This window comes from Malus sylvestris, chromosome 1 (assembly GCF_916048215.2).
Source record: "Malus sylvestris chromosome 1, drMalSylv7.2, whole genome shotgun sequence".
NCBI lineage: Eukaryota > Viridiplantae > Streptophyta > Magnoliopsida > Rosales > Rosaceae > Malus > Malus sylvestris.
The window spans coordinates 21,700,390-21,718,233 of record NC_062260.1 but is presented as its reverse complement, the minus strand read 5'-3'; the positions used below and the strand labels follow the sequence as shown (position 1 = coordinate 21,718,233).

General features: G+C 39.8%; 2 protein-coding genes and 1 pseudogene across 4 annotated transcripts in view; all 3 read right to left on the bottom strand.

The window, feature by feature from the left end:
* Positions 1-17,844, bottom strand: part of LOC126619332 (heat shock cognate 70 kDa protein-like) — a 105,792-nt gene that overhangs the window by 25,931 nt on the left and 62,017 nt on the right. The gene's annotated exons all lie outside the window — the stretch shown is intronic.
* Positions 1-17,844, bottom strand: part of LOC126619425 (heat shock cognate 70 kDa protein-like) — a 93,613-nt pseudogene that overhangs the window by 26,789 nt on the left and 48,980 nt on the right.
* Positions 5,348-8,099, bottom strand: LOC126619366 (heat shock cognate 70 kDa protein-like). The gene is made up of 2 exons (XM_050287726.1): positions 7,733-8,099; positions 5,348-7,017 (listed from the first exon to the last, which is right to left on the bottom strand). Exons 1-2 carry the CDS (start codon positions 7,941-7,943, stop codon positions 5,651-5,653), a joined length of 1,578 nt encoding a protein of 525 aa, XP_050143683.1. The 5' UTR covers positions 7,944-8,099; the 3' UTR covers positions 5,348-5,650.

The following is a 17,844-nucleotide window of genomic DNA, read 5'->3' as shown; positions in this document are numbered from 1 at the left end:
GATCCTCAAGGATTATGACTTTCTGGGAGCACGGCCCATTGCATTTCCTATGGATGATAAAAACTATCCGACAAAGGGGAACTCCTCAAGGACCCTAAAAAGTATCAACGTCTAGTAGGCCGATTAATTTATTTCACAATAACTTGACCAAATATTACCTATCTTGTACATGTTCTAAGTCGTTTCCATTGAAGGATTTGAATGTTTCTTTAAATGGTCCGTCTATTTTATTCTGTGATAATCAAGCAGCATTGCATATAGCTGCCAATCCTATGATAAGATTAACGATGGAACCATTACTACCCGGCATGTTGGTACAACACAGCAGCTAGCGGACTTATTTACGAAGCCTCTTGGAAAGGAAAAGTTTTCGACTATGTTACACAAGTTGGAAGTTCTCAACATTCATTCTCCAACTTGAAGGGGTGTGTTAGACAAATAAGAAATTAGTTAGACTTAAATTGTAATTGTTCTCCTAACTTGTAGGAGGACTTCTTCTTATACAAGGAATGTTATGTTATATATACTCATTCACATATCAATGAAAATTAATCATTCAGCCACATAATTTTTTTTTATAGGAGAGACTTGAAAATAGAACTTTCCACCAATCGTATGATTACATGTGGCTGCCTCATGTTACGCACACTGAAAAATTCTCGTTGTGTTATGCCAAATTGTGCAGTAACCAAAGCACAAACAATAAGGTTTAACGAAAACATAAATAACACTAAACGATAACTACTTTATAACATGTCAGGCTCGACATGTGACGTCATCAAATACCTGTATCTCTAACTTACCCCGCCTCCGGGATATGGCAAATCACAACTCGAGAATCGAATCACATAGTAATTTTTCATATACTTTATGGCTACATCTAACCTCCTCGTTAGACTGCCTATGTACCCTAAATAGAGAACCAGCCATTCGTAGTTCGTCCTTCACCACACTCGAACAATCATCATAATCACCATGTCTTAACATAATACACAATTCAGAGCATGCATCATCTCAAGGAACAATCGACGAAGCGCAATAATAATCTCTAGTCATATTGGTCAACGAGTCTAATCATAACCAACATCATAACCATATCAATCAATAACACATACAATACACTGAAATGCAGGACTAGAGCGACACAGTTCGGCCGAAGCCTACATCTCAAAAGTTGTCTCAAATAAATCAAATCCAAGGAATCAATGAGTCAAATGATGCGATTTCAGACCACTCGACAAAATCCATCAACATCAGTTTCCGGACCATTCAACGGAACCAAGACACCAAAAAGGATTCTAGACCACTCAACGGAATCCAAACCAGGATATGATTCCGGACCACTCAACGGAATCGCGGAGTAGAAGAGATTATGGACTTCTTAACGAAATCCAAGTAGATACGATTCCAGACTACTCAACGGCATCGCGGAGTACAATAGATATCAGACCACTCAATGAAATCTAAGCTACATACGATTCTGGACCACTCAATGGAATCGTGAATCACGAGGGATTCCGGACCATTCAACGGAATCCAAACAAAGCAGGGAACCGGACCACTCAACAGAACTTCAGCGGATACCCAGTTTCGGATCACTCAACGGAACCGAGTGGAAGCCCAAGGAATATAACAAAGGCTCGAAGAAACAATACAAGAACCAAGTACTCAATTTAGAAGGGTTGAACGAAACAAAAAGTGAAATAAGGAAACAAGACGTGAAACAAGTGTCGAAGCAACAAACCCCATGACAATGGGTCAACGGTCCACTTATAGCCCTCACATTTCATCACATCATGCCTATCATACCACACAAACCACATTTCAAACATGCACGTCAAATCACATTTCATGAATATTTCCAATCCACAGTCAAATCACAATTAAAAAACATAGAATGATGGCTAAGTAAAAATAACAATTCAATAAAAATCACATATATTATAGTCACTAGTAAGTAAATTAAGGTGCACGTCAACCAAGGAAGACACGTCAACACGATGAGCCCACTAAGCTCCATGAGTTCTCAACAACACTCTAAGATAAACGACACGCTAGAATAACTCGGTCTAGTTGACTAAAAAGTCAACTATCGATCAAGATCGAGAGTAGGGTCCACAACCCTATAAATCTAAACCGAAAGATCCGCCTATCAGATTTCCGATCCATAACTTGCCAAATAGGGGTGGGTTTAAAAAATTGATCCGACAACCAAACCGAACCGAACTAAGTGAACCTAAACGAATCGAAATAGGTTGATTCGGTTTCGGGTTTGATGGTCCAGAAACCAGACCGAACCAAACTGAACCGATTTTTATTTAATTTATTAATTATATAAATTTGTAACAAATACTCAAAATCTAGAGGCCAAGTGTTTCGAACCCCTGACTTCCAGGTTGAGAGTGTTTGCTTCAACCAACTTGACAACAAGCTTTGTGTTGCTATAATCGTATTAGTAAAATATTTATACTAATTCTGAATCTTTAATTCTTTATAAGATTTCTAAACATAAAACCCTAGCCATCCCATTTACTCCCATTTCATCTCCTCTTTCAACTGATTTCTCAGCCTCTCTCTCTCCAACACCTACACCCACACCCGCGAGACTGATCAGAGAGAGAGAGAGAGAAAGATAATTCAAATGCCAACTCTGGGAATGAAGACGGTTGCCCTAGAATCCTCAGCAAACCCTAACCCTCGAAGCAACAATGAGCACCCCCAAATCCCCAAGTCTCTGTACGAGCAGTCTAGAGAAGATCGAATTAGAGAAAACTGCGAAAGAATGCAAAAGCTCGGCATCGTTGATATCTCTCTTTAGCTCAAATCTAACTTTCAGTCGACTAAATCAACGAAGAGCTATTCCGACCGAAGTACGACGCCATCTGGACCCTCTTCCATTCGGTCACTAGGACCCACTCGTCGTTCTTCTAGGTAATCTTTCCATGCCCTATTTTAACTTCTTGGATTATGAACATTATTTGCCCTTAGAAATTAGAATATTTAACCAAATGGGTCTCTGATTCTGATGGATGTTTTGCTGTTTCTGGTTTTGAATGTTTGATGGGTTCTCAAATTTTGAAAAATTACCCACGTTTTTGCTTTAAAGATCGAATCTTTATTCGACCAATTCTGTTCTATGATTGTGGTTGGTTTGGAGCTGTTTCTGATTGTGCATACTTTTTGGTACTTGATTTTGGAGAATGTGGATTGGGTTCTTAGTTACTTTTACTTCAATTTTGTTAAAGTTGATTTCTTTTGCTTTTTTCATGATTTGGTTTATGGGTTCATGATTACGTCGAATCCTTATGAAAATGGTTTATGGGTTCAGATTGAAGAATGCGACACCATACACCAGTGAGCTACGCAGAGGTGCATGTGTTGAGGAAGGGTGAGGCTTCGTACATGAAAGGTATAACGCTGGAGGAGGGTGATAGGCTGGAGATTTACACGGAGAAGCATGAGAAGCTATTGGGCAACACTGATAAGACCTGGACTTTGTTTGTGGATGGTTATGGAAAAGATGGAAAGCAGATTTATTACCCAGTTAGAGGAAAAACTTGCCATGGTTTAAGATTTCAATTTTTTTCATTTTTTGAAAAAAAAAAACCAAAATCGAAACTGAACCGAAAAAAAAATGAACCGAACCGAAATTTTGGTTCAGTTTCGTTTTTGGAAAAAAATCGAACCCAACCCTATTGCCAAATTCCACATTATGCTTCTAGAACTACATAGTAAAATTTCATTATGATCCAACGGTTGGATATCCACCAATCGCAAATTCAAGTGGCGGTCAACCTTTGAATTTACATACTTAGAAATCCACTTCGGGAAGATCAATACGTAGGATTCCCGATCCGTAAGTTCTTAAGGTCTTCAAATATTATGTATTATTACGTATTAAAGTTTCGTGTCGATCTAACGGTCTGATCGTCAATTCATATTATAATCAAGTGACGACTAACTAGGCGATCAATTACGAAACTATGTTAAAACATCGGAATTTCACTAAACGGATGTCAAATACGGAATCAGGACATCCAAATTAGCCTAGGAAGGTCAGGTTCGCCCTAACTCGCCGGAAAATTCAACTATTTCCAAAATTTACCAAAATTTACAGATTTGTAGATCTCAATGAGGGGAGCAATTTTCATACCTGGGCCGAAGTCCAATTCAACCAGGAAACACCTGAAATCATCCTTGGACGGCCGGAAACCTTAGAAAATGGTGTGCTTTGATTCGGCTTCCAAACGAGCTCCGACACCTCCACCCTTGCTTGGGCTTTGTTCTTGAGGTTGAGGGGATTCTATTGGTGGTGGCGATCGACGGTAATCGTTGTCGAAATCATCGGAAAAATGAGAAAACCGCCAGAATATCGTGGACTTTTGTGGCTTTGGTTTGTAAAATTGGGTTGGAAATTGAGAAATATAATACCACAGAATGCTGGGCTCACCGAGAGTTTTCCATAGACACTAAAATCACCTCAATCGGACGTCGGACGGAGGAGATACAACCGGGTCAAGAAACCGAGTCGGGGTTTGAAATTGGGTAAAGGAGATAAAGTCTTGGTTGGGTGTTTTCCCACCTCTCTCCTTTCCCTCCCTATTCTCTTTTCTTATTGGTTTATTTTTTTCCCTCCCCCTTCTCATAGGCCGACCTCCCTCCCTTTTTATTTCTCCTTTAAATTTCATCCCAGCCGTTTATCTCTCTCATTTCTCTTCTTTCCTTTCCACCCCAGCCACACACATGGCACAATCTTAGTACTCCAGAAAATCTGGAGCATTCTAGAGAACGTTAATAACTTCTTCGTTATAACTCCGTTTCACAAACGGTTTGTGGCTACGCGTTCGTAAGATAGAACTCTATTCGAAAATATAAATTGTGACCTCGAAAGGCCTACGGATTTTAAATAACTAATTTCCAAACTTCAAACTTCGTAATTAGTTTAATTAAAATCTAAATTCAAATAAATTAATATAAATTCCCGAAAAATAATGTAAAATCCCAATAATACAAATACGTAGATTATAACAGTGAAATCCAAGAACGAGATTTCACAACCTTACTACTTTATAAATTTAACTTAGTATTATGGTTAGTAGTATTCCTCTTCACTTAAGTGAGAGGTCTTAGGTTCGATTTTTGTCAAAGACGAATTTGTATCATCTTATTGCTAACTTATTGTGAGACTAAGTTTACACCTTCCGGTATAGATAATATCGTTCGTTAAAAAAATAAAAATGCAAGGGCCTTATAATATCCAATTGAAGTCCAGCATGGTCACGCTGACACACTGCAAGAAAGGACTAACTTGTCCCGTAACAATCCCTAAACATGTTGGATGTATTAATTTTCGTAAAATGCTATCTTTTTTTTGTCTTTGAATACACAAAATCGATACAGTTGCCACTTGCCAAGACACACCCATATACAAGTAAATTTAACATACATTGATAGAAGTCAGGGGCGGACTGAAGTAGAGGCCTGCAATGGCCATGGCCACCGACAACTTTTCCACAGGCTTATATACTTTGTATGTTTTACTTATAGATTCATTTATATTCCAATAAAGATAAAACAACTCAAAAAATTAAAACGTAAAGCTAATTTTATATTATATGTCCTAATTCAGTTCTAGAACCAGGCTTCTTAATCAGTTCACTAACTCAATCCCTTCAAAGTTCCTTATGTCTTTAGCACTCATGATTGTAATCCCTTTCCTCTGGCCGGTAGACTTATCCTCAGCAGAGACACTTAGAATACCGTTGGCATCAATACTGAAACAAACATCGAATTTAGCAGCACCCTTTGGAGCTGGAGGAATACCCTCGAGAACAAATTCACCCAGAAAATTATTCTCTTTGGTGTTTGTACTCTCACCCTCATAAATGGGGAACCACGCCGACTTTTGATTGTCATAGAGAGTAACTAGAGTCGTGTTCCTCTTGATGGGAATCCTGCTGTTTCTTGGAATCACAACTTTCATGACAGGATTTTCTGTAACCTCCACCCCAAGTGACAGAGGTGTGACATCCAAGATAGAAAAGTCCTGAAGATTCCCATTCACATTCCCACTCAAGACTGCAGCTTGAACAGCGGCACCATACGCAATTGCCTCATCCGGATTGATACTCTTGCACAACTGCTTCCCCTTGAACACATCCTGCAATAGTTGCTGCACTTTGGGAATTCTAGAAGATCCACCGGCAAGAACAACATCATGGACACTGCTCACTTCCATATTGGCATCCTTCAAACACTGCTGGACTGGCTCCATACACTTGTTAAAGAAATCCATATTCAGTTGCTCAAATTTGGCACGGGTAATAGTTGTATAGAAATCAGTACCCTCATACAAACAGTCGATTTCAATGTCAGTGGCTGAAGTAAATGAAAGCCTCCTCTTTGCTTTCTCACATGCATTTCTTAACCTCCTGAGTGCCCTAGAGTTTCCACTCACGTCCACATTATGCTTCTTCTTGAATTGCTCAACACAAAAATCCACCATTTTGTTATCAAAGTCTTCTCCTCCAAGGTGAGTGTCTCCAGCTGTGGCCTTCACTTGAAACACACCATCACCTATGGTAAGTAGTGATACATCTAAAGTACCACCACCTAAATCAAATATCATCACATTTCTCTTGCTATACCAACCAGCCTTCTTGTCAATGCCATAAGCAATCGCTGCAGCAGTTGGTTCGTTGATGATATGCATCACATTTAGGCCAGCAATGCTTCCAGCATGTTTTGTAGCCTGACGTTGTGAATCATTGAAGTAAGCAGGGACAGTGATAACTGCATTCTTTACAGTGGAATTGAGGTAGGCCTCAGCAATCTCCCGCATTTTCGCTAGAACCATGGCTGAAATTTCTTCGGCAGCAAACTGTTTTTCTTGTCCGTCATGGGTGACCACAATCAAGGGCTTGCCGCCAGGACCTTTAATGACTTTAAATGGCCAAAGCTTCAAATCACTTTGAACAGTGGCATCTTTGAATCTCCTACCAATTAACCTCTTTGCATCTGCAAATAAATGACTAAATTAAAGAACCATTCCAAGAAAGAAAAATAGCTGAGAAGCAAAAGGTCATATATCAAAAACAACACAATGACTTACTTGGTTTAATCAACAGTGTTATACTGCTACCCAACTCTATGTTACACAAACAGCATATAAATAAGTTGCAATTTCTATGTTGGTCGGTAAGACAAGTTACTCGAATATTTGAAACAAGTTTCTTCACATTTTTGCTTTACAATAATATAATTCATATAATGGATTAAGATTTACAACAGAAAGGTTGAATTGCAGAGTGATATGCGTTTGTGGAATAAACATCGCCAAAGAATATTCTGCATTTGTCTTAACGAAGAAATACACTGCAACGATAGTTTTAAATCAACTTCATAATATTTTTGTTGTGTTAAAAATATAAAAAATACCATTATATGAACATGATCATAAAAAATTAGGAGGTTTAATTAAAAGCTTCCATTACTGTTTATTTTTACAATAAAAAATCAATCATGATACTATTCATTTTACTTTTTATTTTGTCTAAAAAATCAATCATGATACTATTTATTTTACTTTTTATTTTATCCTTATTATCAAGACTCAAAATTTTCAAGCAATTTTCAATAGTTTTTCTTAAAAAATAAGCATATGTATAAGCTTTTTCCATGAACCTACTCCGTAAATACTGTTAAATTAGTAGCAGATAAACGAGGAGCTCACCAAAAATGGAGTTTGTGGGGTTCCTGATGACCTGGTTGATGGCTGAATCACCAACCAATCGCTCAGTCTCAGTGAAGGCAACACAAGATGGAGTGGTCCTGTTACCCTGATCGTTCACTATGATTTCCACACGGTCGTGCTCCCACACTGCTACACACGAGTACGTTGTCCCCAGATCAATCCCGATTGCGTGGCCTTCTTCTCCTGCCATTCTCTGCACGGGAACACGATAAAGAAGAAGAGAAGAGAAGAAAGTTGATTTCAGTGAGAGTAATAGTGAGGGACTGGGAAGAGCGAGTCTGGCTAGTTTAGTGGGGAAGAGAGTTCAGAGCTTCGATTCATAACTTTACCTTCGTTGCTACCTTTTGACTTTTACTTTTTTTTTTTGTTTTTTTTTTTGTTTTTTTTTTCATAGTGGTATTTTGATATGGAGTCCCGAATAAAAAATAGGATTCTGAATCTCAAATTGAAAATTTTCGAAACGTAAGTTTGAATATAAATCCTAAACTGAAATTTTGGTATTCTTAATTTTTAGAATTCCCGAAATGTTTTCAATATTTCGAGATAGATCGGGACTGAATTTTGGATTTTTGGCTTTTGGGCTAAAATTTGAGATTTTGAAGATTTCAACTAAAATTTGGGCTTTTAGCATGAAATTTTGTTGCCCAATTTCATATCAATTGAAATTTAGGTTTTTTATCTTATACCAATTTGAAATTTCATACCAATTCATTCATACCAAGTCAAATTGACATTCCAAATTTCCAAACAACTTAATTTCATACTTCTATTTTTAATAAGATGTGCTATCCACATATCCCATTTTACTTCTCACACACCCTTGATAATTTCTATCCTTTGATCTTCTTCAAGTCATCCGATCCGACAGCCAAAAATTAAAAAGATGTGAGAGAAGTAAAATGAGGTGTGTGGATATCACACCCATTTTTAATATAGTCTACTATCAAATTACTTAAATTCAACATTCAATATGCATGCAACCAAAATAAATAAATAAATATATATATATATATATGGTTCGATTCAGCATTCCCGAACCATTGAATATGTAATCTTGATTCCCGTACTGAAAAGTTTGGGATCGGTTCGGTATGAATCCAAAAATTTCCGTATAATTGGTTTAGACATTTTTTAGTATGGAATCATGATTTTTTTAGTTTGGTTTCGGATTTTCAGAAAAAATTTCCAGCCCAATCCCAAATACAAATGATGTCAACATTTTGAGAGAACCTTACAACTTTATATTTAATTCTACAAAACAGCGACAAATGATAAATTGTATACAAATTAAGTTCAATATTTATCTGTATACTGAACAATGAACAGAAAATTTGGACAAAAAAAAAACAGAAATATGAATAGAATACAAAATTGCAAGTTAGTTGCAGAGATCTCAATAGCTCTACTATAAAACTAATTGGCAAAATAGAGAGTGGCCCAAGACCATGTAAGCCCTTAGCTCTCACCTTGTCCTTCACCGTTGTGGGACAAACTGACGCGCGAGCTTGTGCAGCTTCATGCAAGAGAAACATGCTCTGATACCATAATGAAATTAAGGTTTTGTTAAACCCCACCTGTGAAATCCCGTTCCTGGATTTCATTATTATAATCTAAGTATTGGTATTATTGAGTTTTTATATTATTTTTCAGGAAATTAATTATTTAAAATCCGTAGACCATTCGAGGTCACAATTTATATTGTTGATTAGATTTCAAGATCACGAACGCATAGGCGAAAGCCGTTTGTGAGTCCGGGTTATAACGGTATAGCTACTGGCGTTTGAAGTTGTGATACTATAGATTTTATGAATTATTTAGACTCCCACTTTGTTGGAAAGAGGCCCAATCAGATATTTGGGTTAAGGGACCAATCAGTTAAAGGAGGGAGGGAACCAATCAGATTTTTAAAAGGTTAGGAGCTCGCCCAATCAGGAGGAGGAGAAGGATGGGAAATGAGGGAGCCGAATTGGGTCATTTTTGACCCGCGAACCACCATTTTTGACCTAGCCATATCTCCTTCATACGAACTTCGTTTTGGGTGATCTTGGTGTCCATGGAAAGCCCTTGATGAGACTTACATCCTGGTAGTGTTATATTTCCCAATTTCTTTCCCATTTTTCCAGTTCGAAGTCACAAACTCACGGGTGTTCCGGCGGCTTTATCCATTTTCCCGGTGGCTCCGGCAAGTTTCACCATCCATGACCACCACCAAAAGACTTCCCTCAGCCCCAGGAACAAAGCCCAAGCAGTGTTGGAGGCGTCGGAGTTCGATTGGAAGCCGAAACAAAGCACACCATTTTCTAGGGTTTAGGCGGGTTTGAGTGAAATTGAAGTGTTTCCCGGCAAAATTGGACTTGGCCACAGGTATAAAGTTTGTTCTACTCTTTGAGATCTTCATTTTTATAATTTTTGGTAATTTTTAAAAATAGTTGAATTTTCCGGCAAGTCGGGGCGGCCGACCGTGACCCGCGACGGCGCGTGCGGCAGTGGCCTGGCTAGTGGGCCGACGATGTCCTTTTAAGTTCAATTAGATGCCCTGATTTCATAATTGATATCCTTATGATATGGTTTGATTGTTTGAACCTAATTTCATTACGATACGTGGTTAGGTCAAAAATATGATTCGACGATCTGACCGTTGGATTGTCACCAAACCTTAATGCATGATAGAACATAATATTTTAAGATCATAGAAACTTACAGATTGAAAATCCGACGTACGGATCTTCCCTAATTGGATTTCTAAGTTTGTAAAATTAAATGTCGACCGCCACTTGAATTTTGAAATTGGCGGAGATCCGACCGTCGGATCGTGTTGAGATTTTAGTATGTTTTTATTTGAGAATAATGTGGACTTTGGAAAGTTACGGATCTGAAATTCAATGTGTGGATCTTCCGGATTGAATTGTGGATCCCACCTTTGACCGAAAGTTGACTTTTGATCAACATGTCTCGAAACGTCCTAATTACTAAAATTAGTACTACGGGGGACTACATGAAGTCTAGTGGGCCTACATTGGTTAGATAGCGACTTGAATATATGAAATATGATTATTATCTTAATTTCTTATATTAGTATCATTTGTGAATATGAATTGGTCTTATAAATATGATTTCTATTGAAATGTGAATTTTATATATTTAGCCATAGACCTATGCTAATTAAATATGATTTGGCTTGTGTATTGATGATGTTTGTGATATATATGTGTTTAATTAACTTTTAATAATGTGAATGATAATTATGAAGAACGTTATGACAATTATGGGATCTAAATATTGTTTGATAATTATTTGGATATGATTGCCAACTGAATACTTATTTGAACTTGGCACTATTACCTAGCATGAGATGGATATGAAAGTCAGGAGATGAGTTAGGTACTTTATTAGATTTTTAGTAGAATTAGTAATTGAGGGAATTCCTTGTGTTGTGCACCATATGACTAGATGCTGGTTGATATGCGGAATCGATAGCATGTATGTGTATAATTATGTATAAGGTGTGATGATGAGACTGCACCATGTAGATGTGGTGCATGGTTGGTCCTGCTTGGTTTATCCGCATTGGGGGACCATACTATTTATGGATCGCGCTTGGTTAATCCAGTTGGGCGATCCTTATGGCCATTTATACTTAGGGGTGATCATGCTTGGTTAATCCGCATTGGGCGATCACTGCCTAACAATTCTGTAGGTATGACTCTGCTTGGTTAATCCGTGTTAAGGACTCACTACCTACTTGGTTATCTTGACCCTGCTTGGTTAATCCGTGTTGGGGGTCACTAATGGTCCTGCTTGGTATATCCGCGTTGGGGGACCATATGCATTCTAGAAGTCAGGAGGATTAGTTGTACTTGGTACATTTGATGGGGGAATCATATGCTTGTTTGAATTCCGTTGAGTGATGGTCTGGAATCCCTTTTTATTCTGCGATTCCGTTGAGTGATGGTCCGAAATCGTATCCAGCTTGTATTTCATCTTATGGTTCGGTTCTATATGCATAGTACTCCGAGATTCCGTTGAGTGGTCCGGAATCCCTTTGGTGTCTTGGTCCCTTAGATTTGTTTTCAGCTTCAGAGATGTAGGTTTCGGCTGAACTGTGTCGCTCTAGCCCTACTTTTCATGGTGTTGTATGGGATTATGATTATGAGCTGTTGTGATTTGTTTCAGACGAATCGTTGGATGTCTGGGTGATTCATTTGGAGTTGTTAGAGTTCCTTGGTTAAATTTGTGAAATGATATGTTACTGCATTCATTGATTAAACAATTAAATGCTAAGATCATGTATCTTTGATTCATGATTAATTAATTGATGTGATTGTGGAATGACGTTGGGTATGATTGAGATTATTATGCTTAGAGTAATTGATTAATGTGACTTGAGAATAACATTGTGCTTCGTTGGTTATTTGACATGTTACATACTATGATTTGCGGTATTCTGTGAAACAGAGTGATTTATATGATGGATGAATTGGAAAGTATCTGTGTGAGAATGGGTTACATGCATGTATGAAAGATGATAATTGTCATTTGACATAAGGTTGATGTGTAATATGGTGCATTATGGTTTTCTGTTAGAAGTATTTACGAAAAGATTAGAGTTGACGATTGGTGAACTACGAATGGCTTGATCCATTTTGAGGGTACGTAGGCAGTCTAATGAGGATATTAGATGCAGCCATAAAGTATAAGAAAAATTATCACGAAATTCGAATCTTGAGTTGTGCATTGTCCATATCCCGGAGGCGGGGTATGTGAATGATACGGGTATTTGGTAACGTCACGTGTCAATCTTGGACGTATGTAGGAATTGGGGCGTGACACCACCCCTGAACTTATATGTAATTTTGTATTTTCCCAAAGTTGTATTGAATTGATCATTTTGGTCCCCTAGCTTGACTAAATCTGGACCCTTTATCCAGATTCCTAAACTTCCTCAAACAAACCTCATTCTCTCTCTGTCCCCTGACATCTCACTCTCGTCTCTCTCTCCCTCACTCCCCGATCTCTCACCCATCGACCCACACTCGAGAGTACCACACCACCCTCCCCGACGTCAACGACGTCATCATCGTCATCATCATCATGACGTCTCTCTCTTTGTCCCCCGGCATCTCATTTCCCTCATCTCTCCTTCTCTTCACCGAGACATACTCACACACCCAGCTGCACTCCCTGCTCGAGGAAGACACAATCGCCATCTAAACCTCGTCCCTTTCCTCTTCCTCTCGTCTCTGCGCAACTCGGCGAACCCAGGAAAAGAACCTCCGACGAGTTTTCTTAAATTTTCCGGTTGGGTAAGCTTTGGATCTCCTCTTAATCGTTTTTTAGGATGCATGCATGATGTTTGATGGGCTTCATCTTGTTTTTATTAAGGTTTTGAAGACGGGAACGTCGCGGGGGAAAACTCACCCATTTTTCCGACGAACCTGTGATTTTCGAGGAGCTTTCCGATCACATCCGGCCATTTCACGACGAAACGAGGGTATATTATTACTCCTCTTTATCCCCTCTTCATTTTGATGTGTAGTTTGAATCTTGGATGGCACGTTTGTCGTCGACCAGAGGTGTAGTAACTCCGGTGTTCTTCCCCGACAACACCCAAGCCATCAGGCTACCCACGGGCCTTAGCCCATTCTTGGACTAGCCCAGTTCCTTATTTCTTTTGGTTGGTTAATTAGCCTGCGAGCCATGCCCTGCATGGGCCGTGTGTGTGTGAGAGTGTGTGTGTGTTGGGCTGTACGTGTGAGTGAGTGTGTATGTGTGTGTGTTAGGTTGTACGTGTGAGTGAGTGTGTGTGTGTGTGTGTTGGGCTGTAAGTGTGAGTGAATGTGTGGTGTGTGTGTGTCGTGTGTGTGTGTGTGTATGTTGCACACGTGTGTGGTGTGTTGCGTGTGTGCATGTGTAAGTGTGCATGTGTGCTATGCATATGTATATGTGTGATGTGCATGCATGTGTGTGTGCTGGCGTGTGAGTATGTGTATTGTGTGTGGGTTTGGGCTCAAGCCCAAACCACCCTTTTTATTCCTAAACCTATCCTAACCCAAAACCCATTTTCTTTTATTTAAATTGTTTTAAATCAAATAGGGTCCTTTGGGCCATTTTCTAATAAGGGATTTAAGCCCAATCTCTAAACCCTTGGGCTTTTGGACCTAAGCCCTAATCCGGATCCAAGCTCAAAACCAGTTGACCTAGTCTGACCCAATTGACTGACCCGTTGACTTTGACTTTCGGGTTGACTTTCAGTTTTCGTCCGAGACCCCCTAGGCTAATTTCGACGTCCTGAATCCGTTTCCAATATCCGTTTTCCCAAATTAAATCGTTTGAGTAGAGTTTGACTAAATGTGCTATTTATGTGCTTAGGGGCAATTATTGTGACGTTTCCGTCTTCGCTAGTGGCGCAATTTCTGGTGGCTAAGTACTGTGAGTGGAACCTTTCTAAAATTACATGATTTTATAGTTCAATTGCATAAATGAATAGCATGCCTTACGAGTTTATGATTTGATTTTATGTTAAGCATGTGTATTGAATATGTTGATTTTCGTCTCGTGTTTTTTGCGAGGAATTAATTGTTGGCCTATATTGAGTTATATTTTAATATATAGTATTTTCTATAAAAACCATGAACTGGTAGACTATCTGATGGATTACGATAGGATGCTAGAACATGTTTTAGAAACTCCTCTTTATAGTATAGAAGATGGATGACTTTATACTATGAAGTTGTTATTTATGAGAGGCGTAACTATTTGTGCGTTCCTAGTGGACACTATGCTGCCTGGGGTGAGGATCTGGTGTTAGCAGTTAGGCCAGGAGAAATAATCCCTAGCTACGGGCTGAGGGACACGGAGCATGCATTGGGTCGGGAGTTGATAATCTCTGGCTACGGGCGCAGAGACCACGGTGCTGGCATAGGGCCGGGAGTTATATGATTATTCAGTGATCTTTACTGGCATCACACCGCTCTTACGAGACGATTAGTGAGATGTTTGATAATTGTTTTCCGCGATATGTCTTTTGAGATGTTTACGTCATGCTAGGGTTTTCAGAAAAACCTATCATTTATTATGATAGTAGTTTTCATTATTTATAAACCTGGGGGTTAGTATGTTCATAACTGTTTTCGTATTATACATATACATATGAAACTTGGGCCACTCACCCTTGTTTTGCGCCCCCTTTCAGGATTTAGAATCAAGGCATACGATCCTGACGTCAACGTGTTCGCATTGGCATATTCGAGTCCTCTCGGTGTAGGACCTACATCCTCTTATTTATTCAATTTTATATTAATTCTTTTAGAGCTTTAGTTAGTTGTATGCTCTGAACACGTTCCTAAATTATTAACTCATTGTATTTTAAATTCATAACCCTTATTTACTTCTTATTCTTAATTTTTGTATCAATTAATGGCTTTCGTCACCCTCGGGTGTCGGCCAACACGTGCCTATCCTGGTATTTGAGGAATATCGGGATCGGGGCATGTCAGGTTTTATCATAAAACTAATATGCATTATGAGAAATACCTCAACACCATATAAACCCTTAGCTAGCCTTGTCCCTTGCTGAAGTTGGACAAATTATCCACACATATTCAACTCGCAACAGTACTCCCCCGAGAATTATTTTGCTTCCATGACTTTTTGTTGGAGTTTAGATTGTTTTTAGTTATCTTGCGGGCCAAGGATTAGTTACTTGCCCATTAAGTATTTGTTTTCGCTAGACCTGTCTCGCCCCGCACTGCTACACATGTATCCCGCACTGTTTCCGCATATGGATCCATCTCCACTGTCCTGACTACATCACCACACCGTTTCCTGCACTGCATTCACACCCTCTGCACCCCGCACGTTTTGCACCAGAGTTTCTGCACCGCCCTCTGCACCCCGCACGTTTTGCACCATAGTTTCTGCACCGCTTGAATTCGTAGATGACGCCCCGCTGCACTGGCATCAATTTGCACCAGTACCAAATTATTATTGTTGCTGCATAACCATATCAGATTATTATTCGCTGCTTGCTATCAGGTATTTTTTTTCCTTAGTGTTGTCATTGTAGATATGGCATCTGCAAAGGATGATTCCTTACAAGCTATTGGTGTGAAATTAAACGGAAATAATTATGTGTATTGGGCATATGTGATGAAGAATTGTTTTTATTGGAAAAGGACTATGGGGCTATGTTTCTGGAATGGTTTCCATTCCGAATAACCCCAAAGATGAAAAATATGTTGAATTGTTTGCTGCTTGGGAGATGAATAATTCAAAGATTATTACTTGGATTAATAATTATGTTGATTTGACTATTGGAATGCAACTCGCTAAGTTCTCAACGTCTAAGGAAGTTTGGGATCACTTAGCAAAGTTGTATACCAAGGCCAATTTTGCTAAGATGTATCAATTAGAAATGGAGATTCGTGCAATCCAGCATGGTAATAAGAGTATTCAAGATTTTTATAATGAAATGACCAATCTTTGGGATCAACTTGCATTGACTGAACCTAAAGAACTTGGCAGTGTCGAGCTCTATTGTCAATATAGAGAAGAACAACGTCTTGTTTAGTTTCTGATGCCTCTTCGAGATGAGTTCGAGACTCTTCGTAGCTCTATTCTTCATCGAACTCCTCTTCCATCTGTTGATTCTGTTCTTAGTAAGTTGCAAGCCGAAGAAGTTCGTGTGCAGTCGCATAGGCTCTCTTCATCTTTGTCAAACACTTCAGCATTGGCTGCGGCAAGATCTCGTATTAGAACTAGGGTTGCTATAGATGAGTGTTCTTATTGTAAAGGGAAAGGGCATTGGAAATCCCAATGTCCGAAGATATCTTAGCAACATGAATTTCCACAGAAGTCACCACTTGGAGTAGCATCAGCTTTTGTTTTGCATATTGCAACTGATTCAGAATCTGAATCTAGGAAAGATGATTGAACATGGTAGTTTGAAATCGGCATCGGCATCGGCATTGGTGTAAGATCCCAAATCGCCCAGGGGAGTGATCCTTAAATGTATATTCCTATCTCTACCTAGCATGAGGCCTTTTGGGAGCTCACTGGCTTCGGGTTCCATCAGAACTTCGAAGTTAAGCGAGTAGCGCACGAGAGCACTCCCATGATGGGTGACCCACTGGGAAGTTCTCGTGTGAGTTCCCAGAAACAAAACCGTGAGGGTGTGGTCGGGGCCCAAAGCGGACAATATCGTGCTATGGTGGTGGAGCGGGCCCGGGAAGTGGTCTGCCCCGGGCCAGGATGTGACAATTTAGTATCAGAGCCAATCTCTGGCCGGAAGTGTGCCGACTACCTAGCACGAGGCCTTTTGGGAGCTCATTGGCTTCGGGTTCTGTAGGAACTCTGAAGTTAAGCGAGTAGCACGCGAGAGCAATCCCATGATGGGTGACCCACTGGGAAGTTCTCGTGTGAGTTCCCAAAAACAAAACCGTGAGGGCGTGGTCGGGGCCTAAAGCGGACAATATCGTGCTACGGTGGAGTCGAGCCCGGGAAGTGGTCCCGCCTGGGGCGGGATATGACAATTTAGTATAAGAGCCAATCCCTGGCTGGAAGTGTGCCGATGAGGACGTCAGGCCCCTAAGGGGGGTGGATTGTAAGATCCCACATCGCCCAGGGGAGTGATCCTTAAATGTATATTCCCATCTCTACTTAGCACAAGGCCTTTTGGGAGCTCATTGGCTTCGGGTTCTGTAGGAACTCTGAAGTTAAGCGAGTAGCGCACGAGAGCAATCTCATGATGGGTGACCTACTGGGAAGTTCTCGTGTGAGTTCCTAAAAACAAAACCGTGAGGGCGTGGTCGGGGCCTAAAGCAGACAATATCGTGCTACGGTGGAGTCGAGCCCGGGAAGTGGTCCCGCCCGGGCCGGGATATGACAATTGGCATCGGCATTGGCATTAACATTGGAATTTGGAGTCTTGCATCCACATCTACTTTGGCAAACTCATGTATGTGTTCTGCCATGAGTTTGACGGGGGGTGTTGGAGTTTAAATTGTTTTTAGTTATCTTGCAGGCCAAGGATTAGTTACTTGCCCATTAAGTATTTGTTTTTGTCTAGGGTTTGCTTTTTAGGGTTTTAGTCT

Excerpts from the sequence above, each read along its gene's own strand:
- LOC126619366 (XM_050287726.1), bottom strand. The coding sequence starts at position 7,943 with ATGGCAGGAGAAGAAGGCCACGCAATCGGGATTGATCTGGGGACAACG. Across the intron at positions 7,018-7,732 it reads CCCCACAAACTCCATTTTTG|ATGCAAAGAGGTTAATTGGT; the intron begins GTGAGCTCCTCG and ends ATTTATTTGCAG.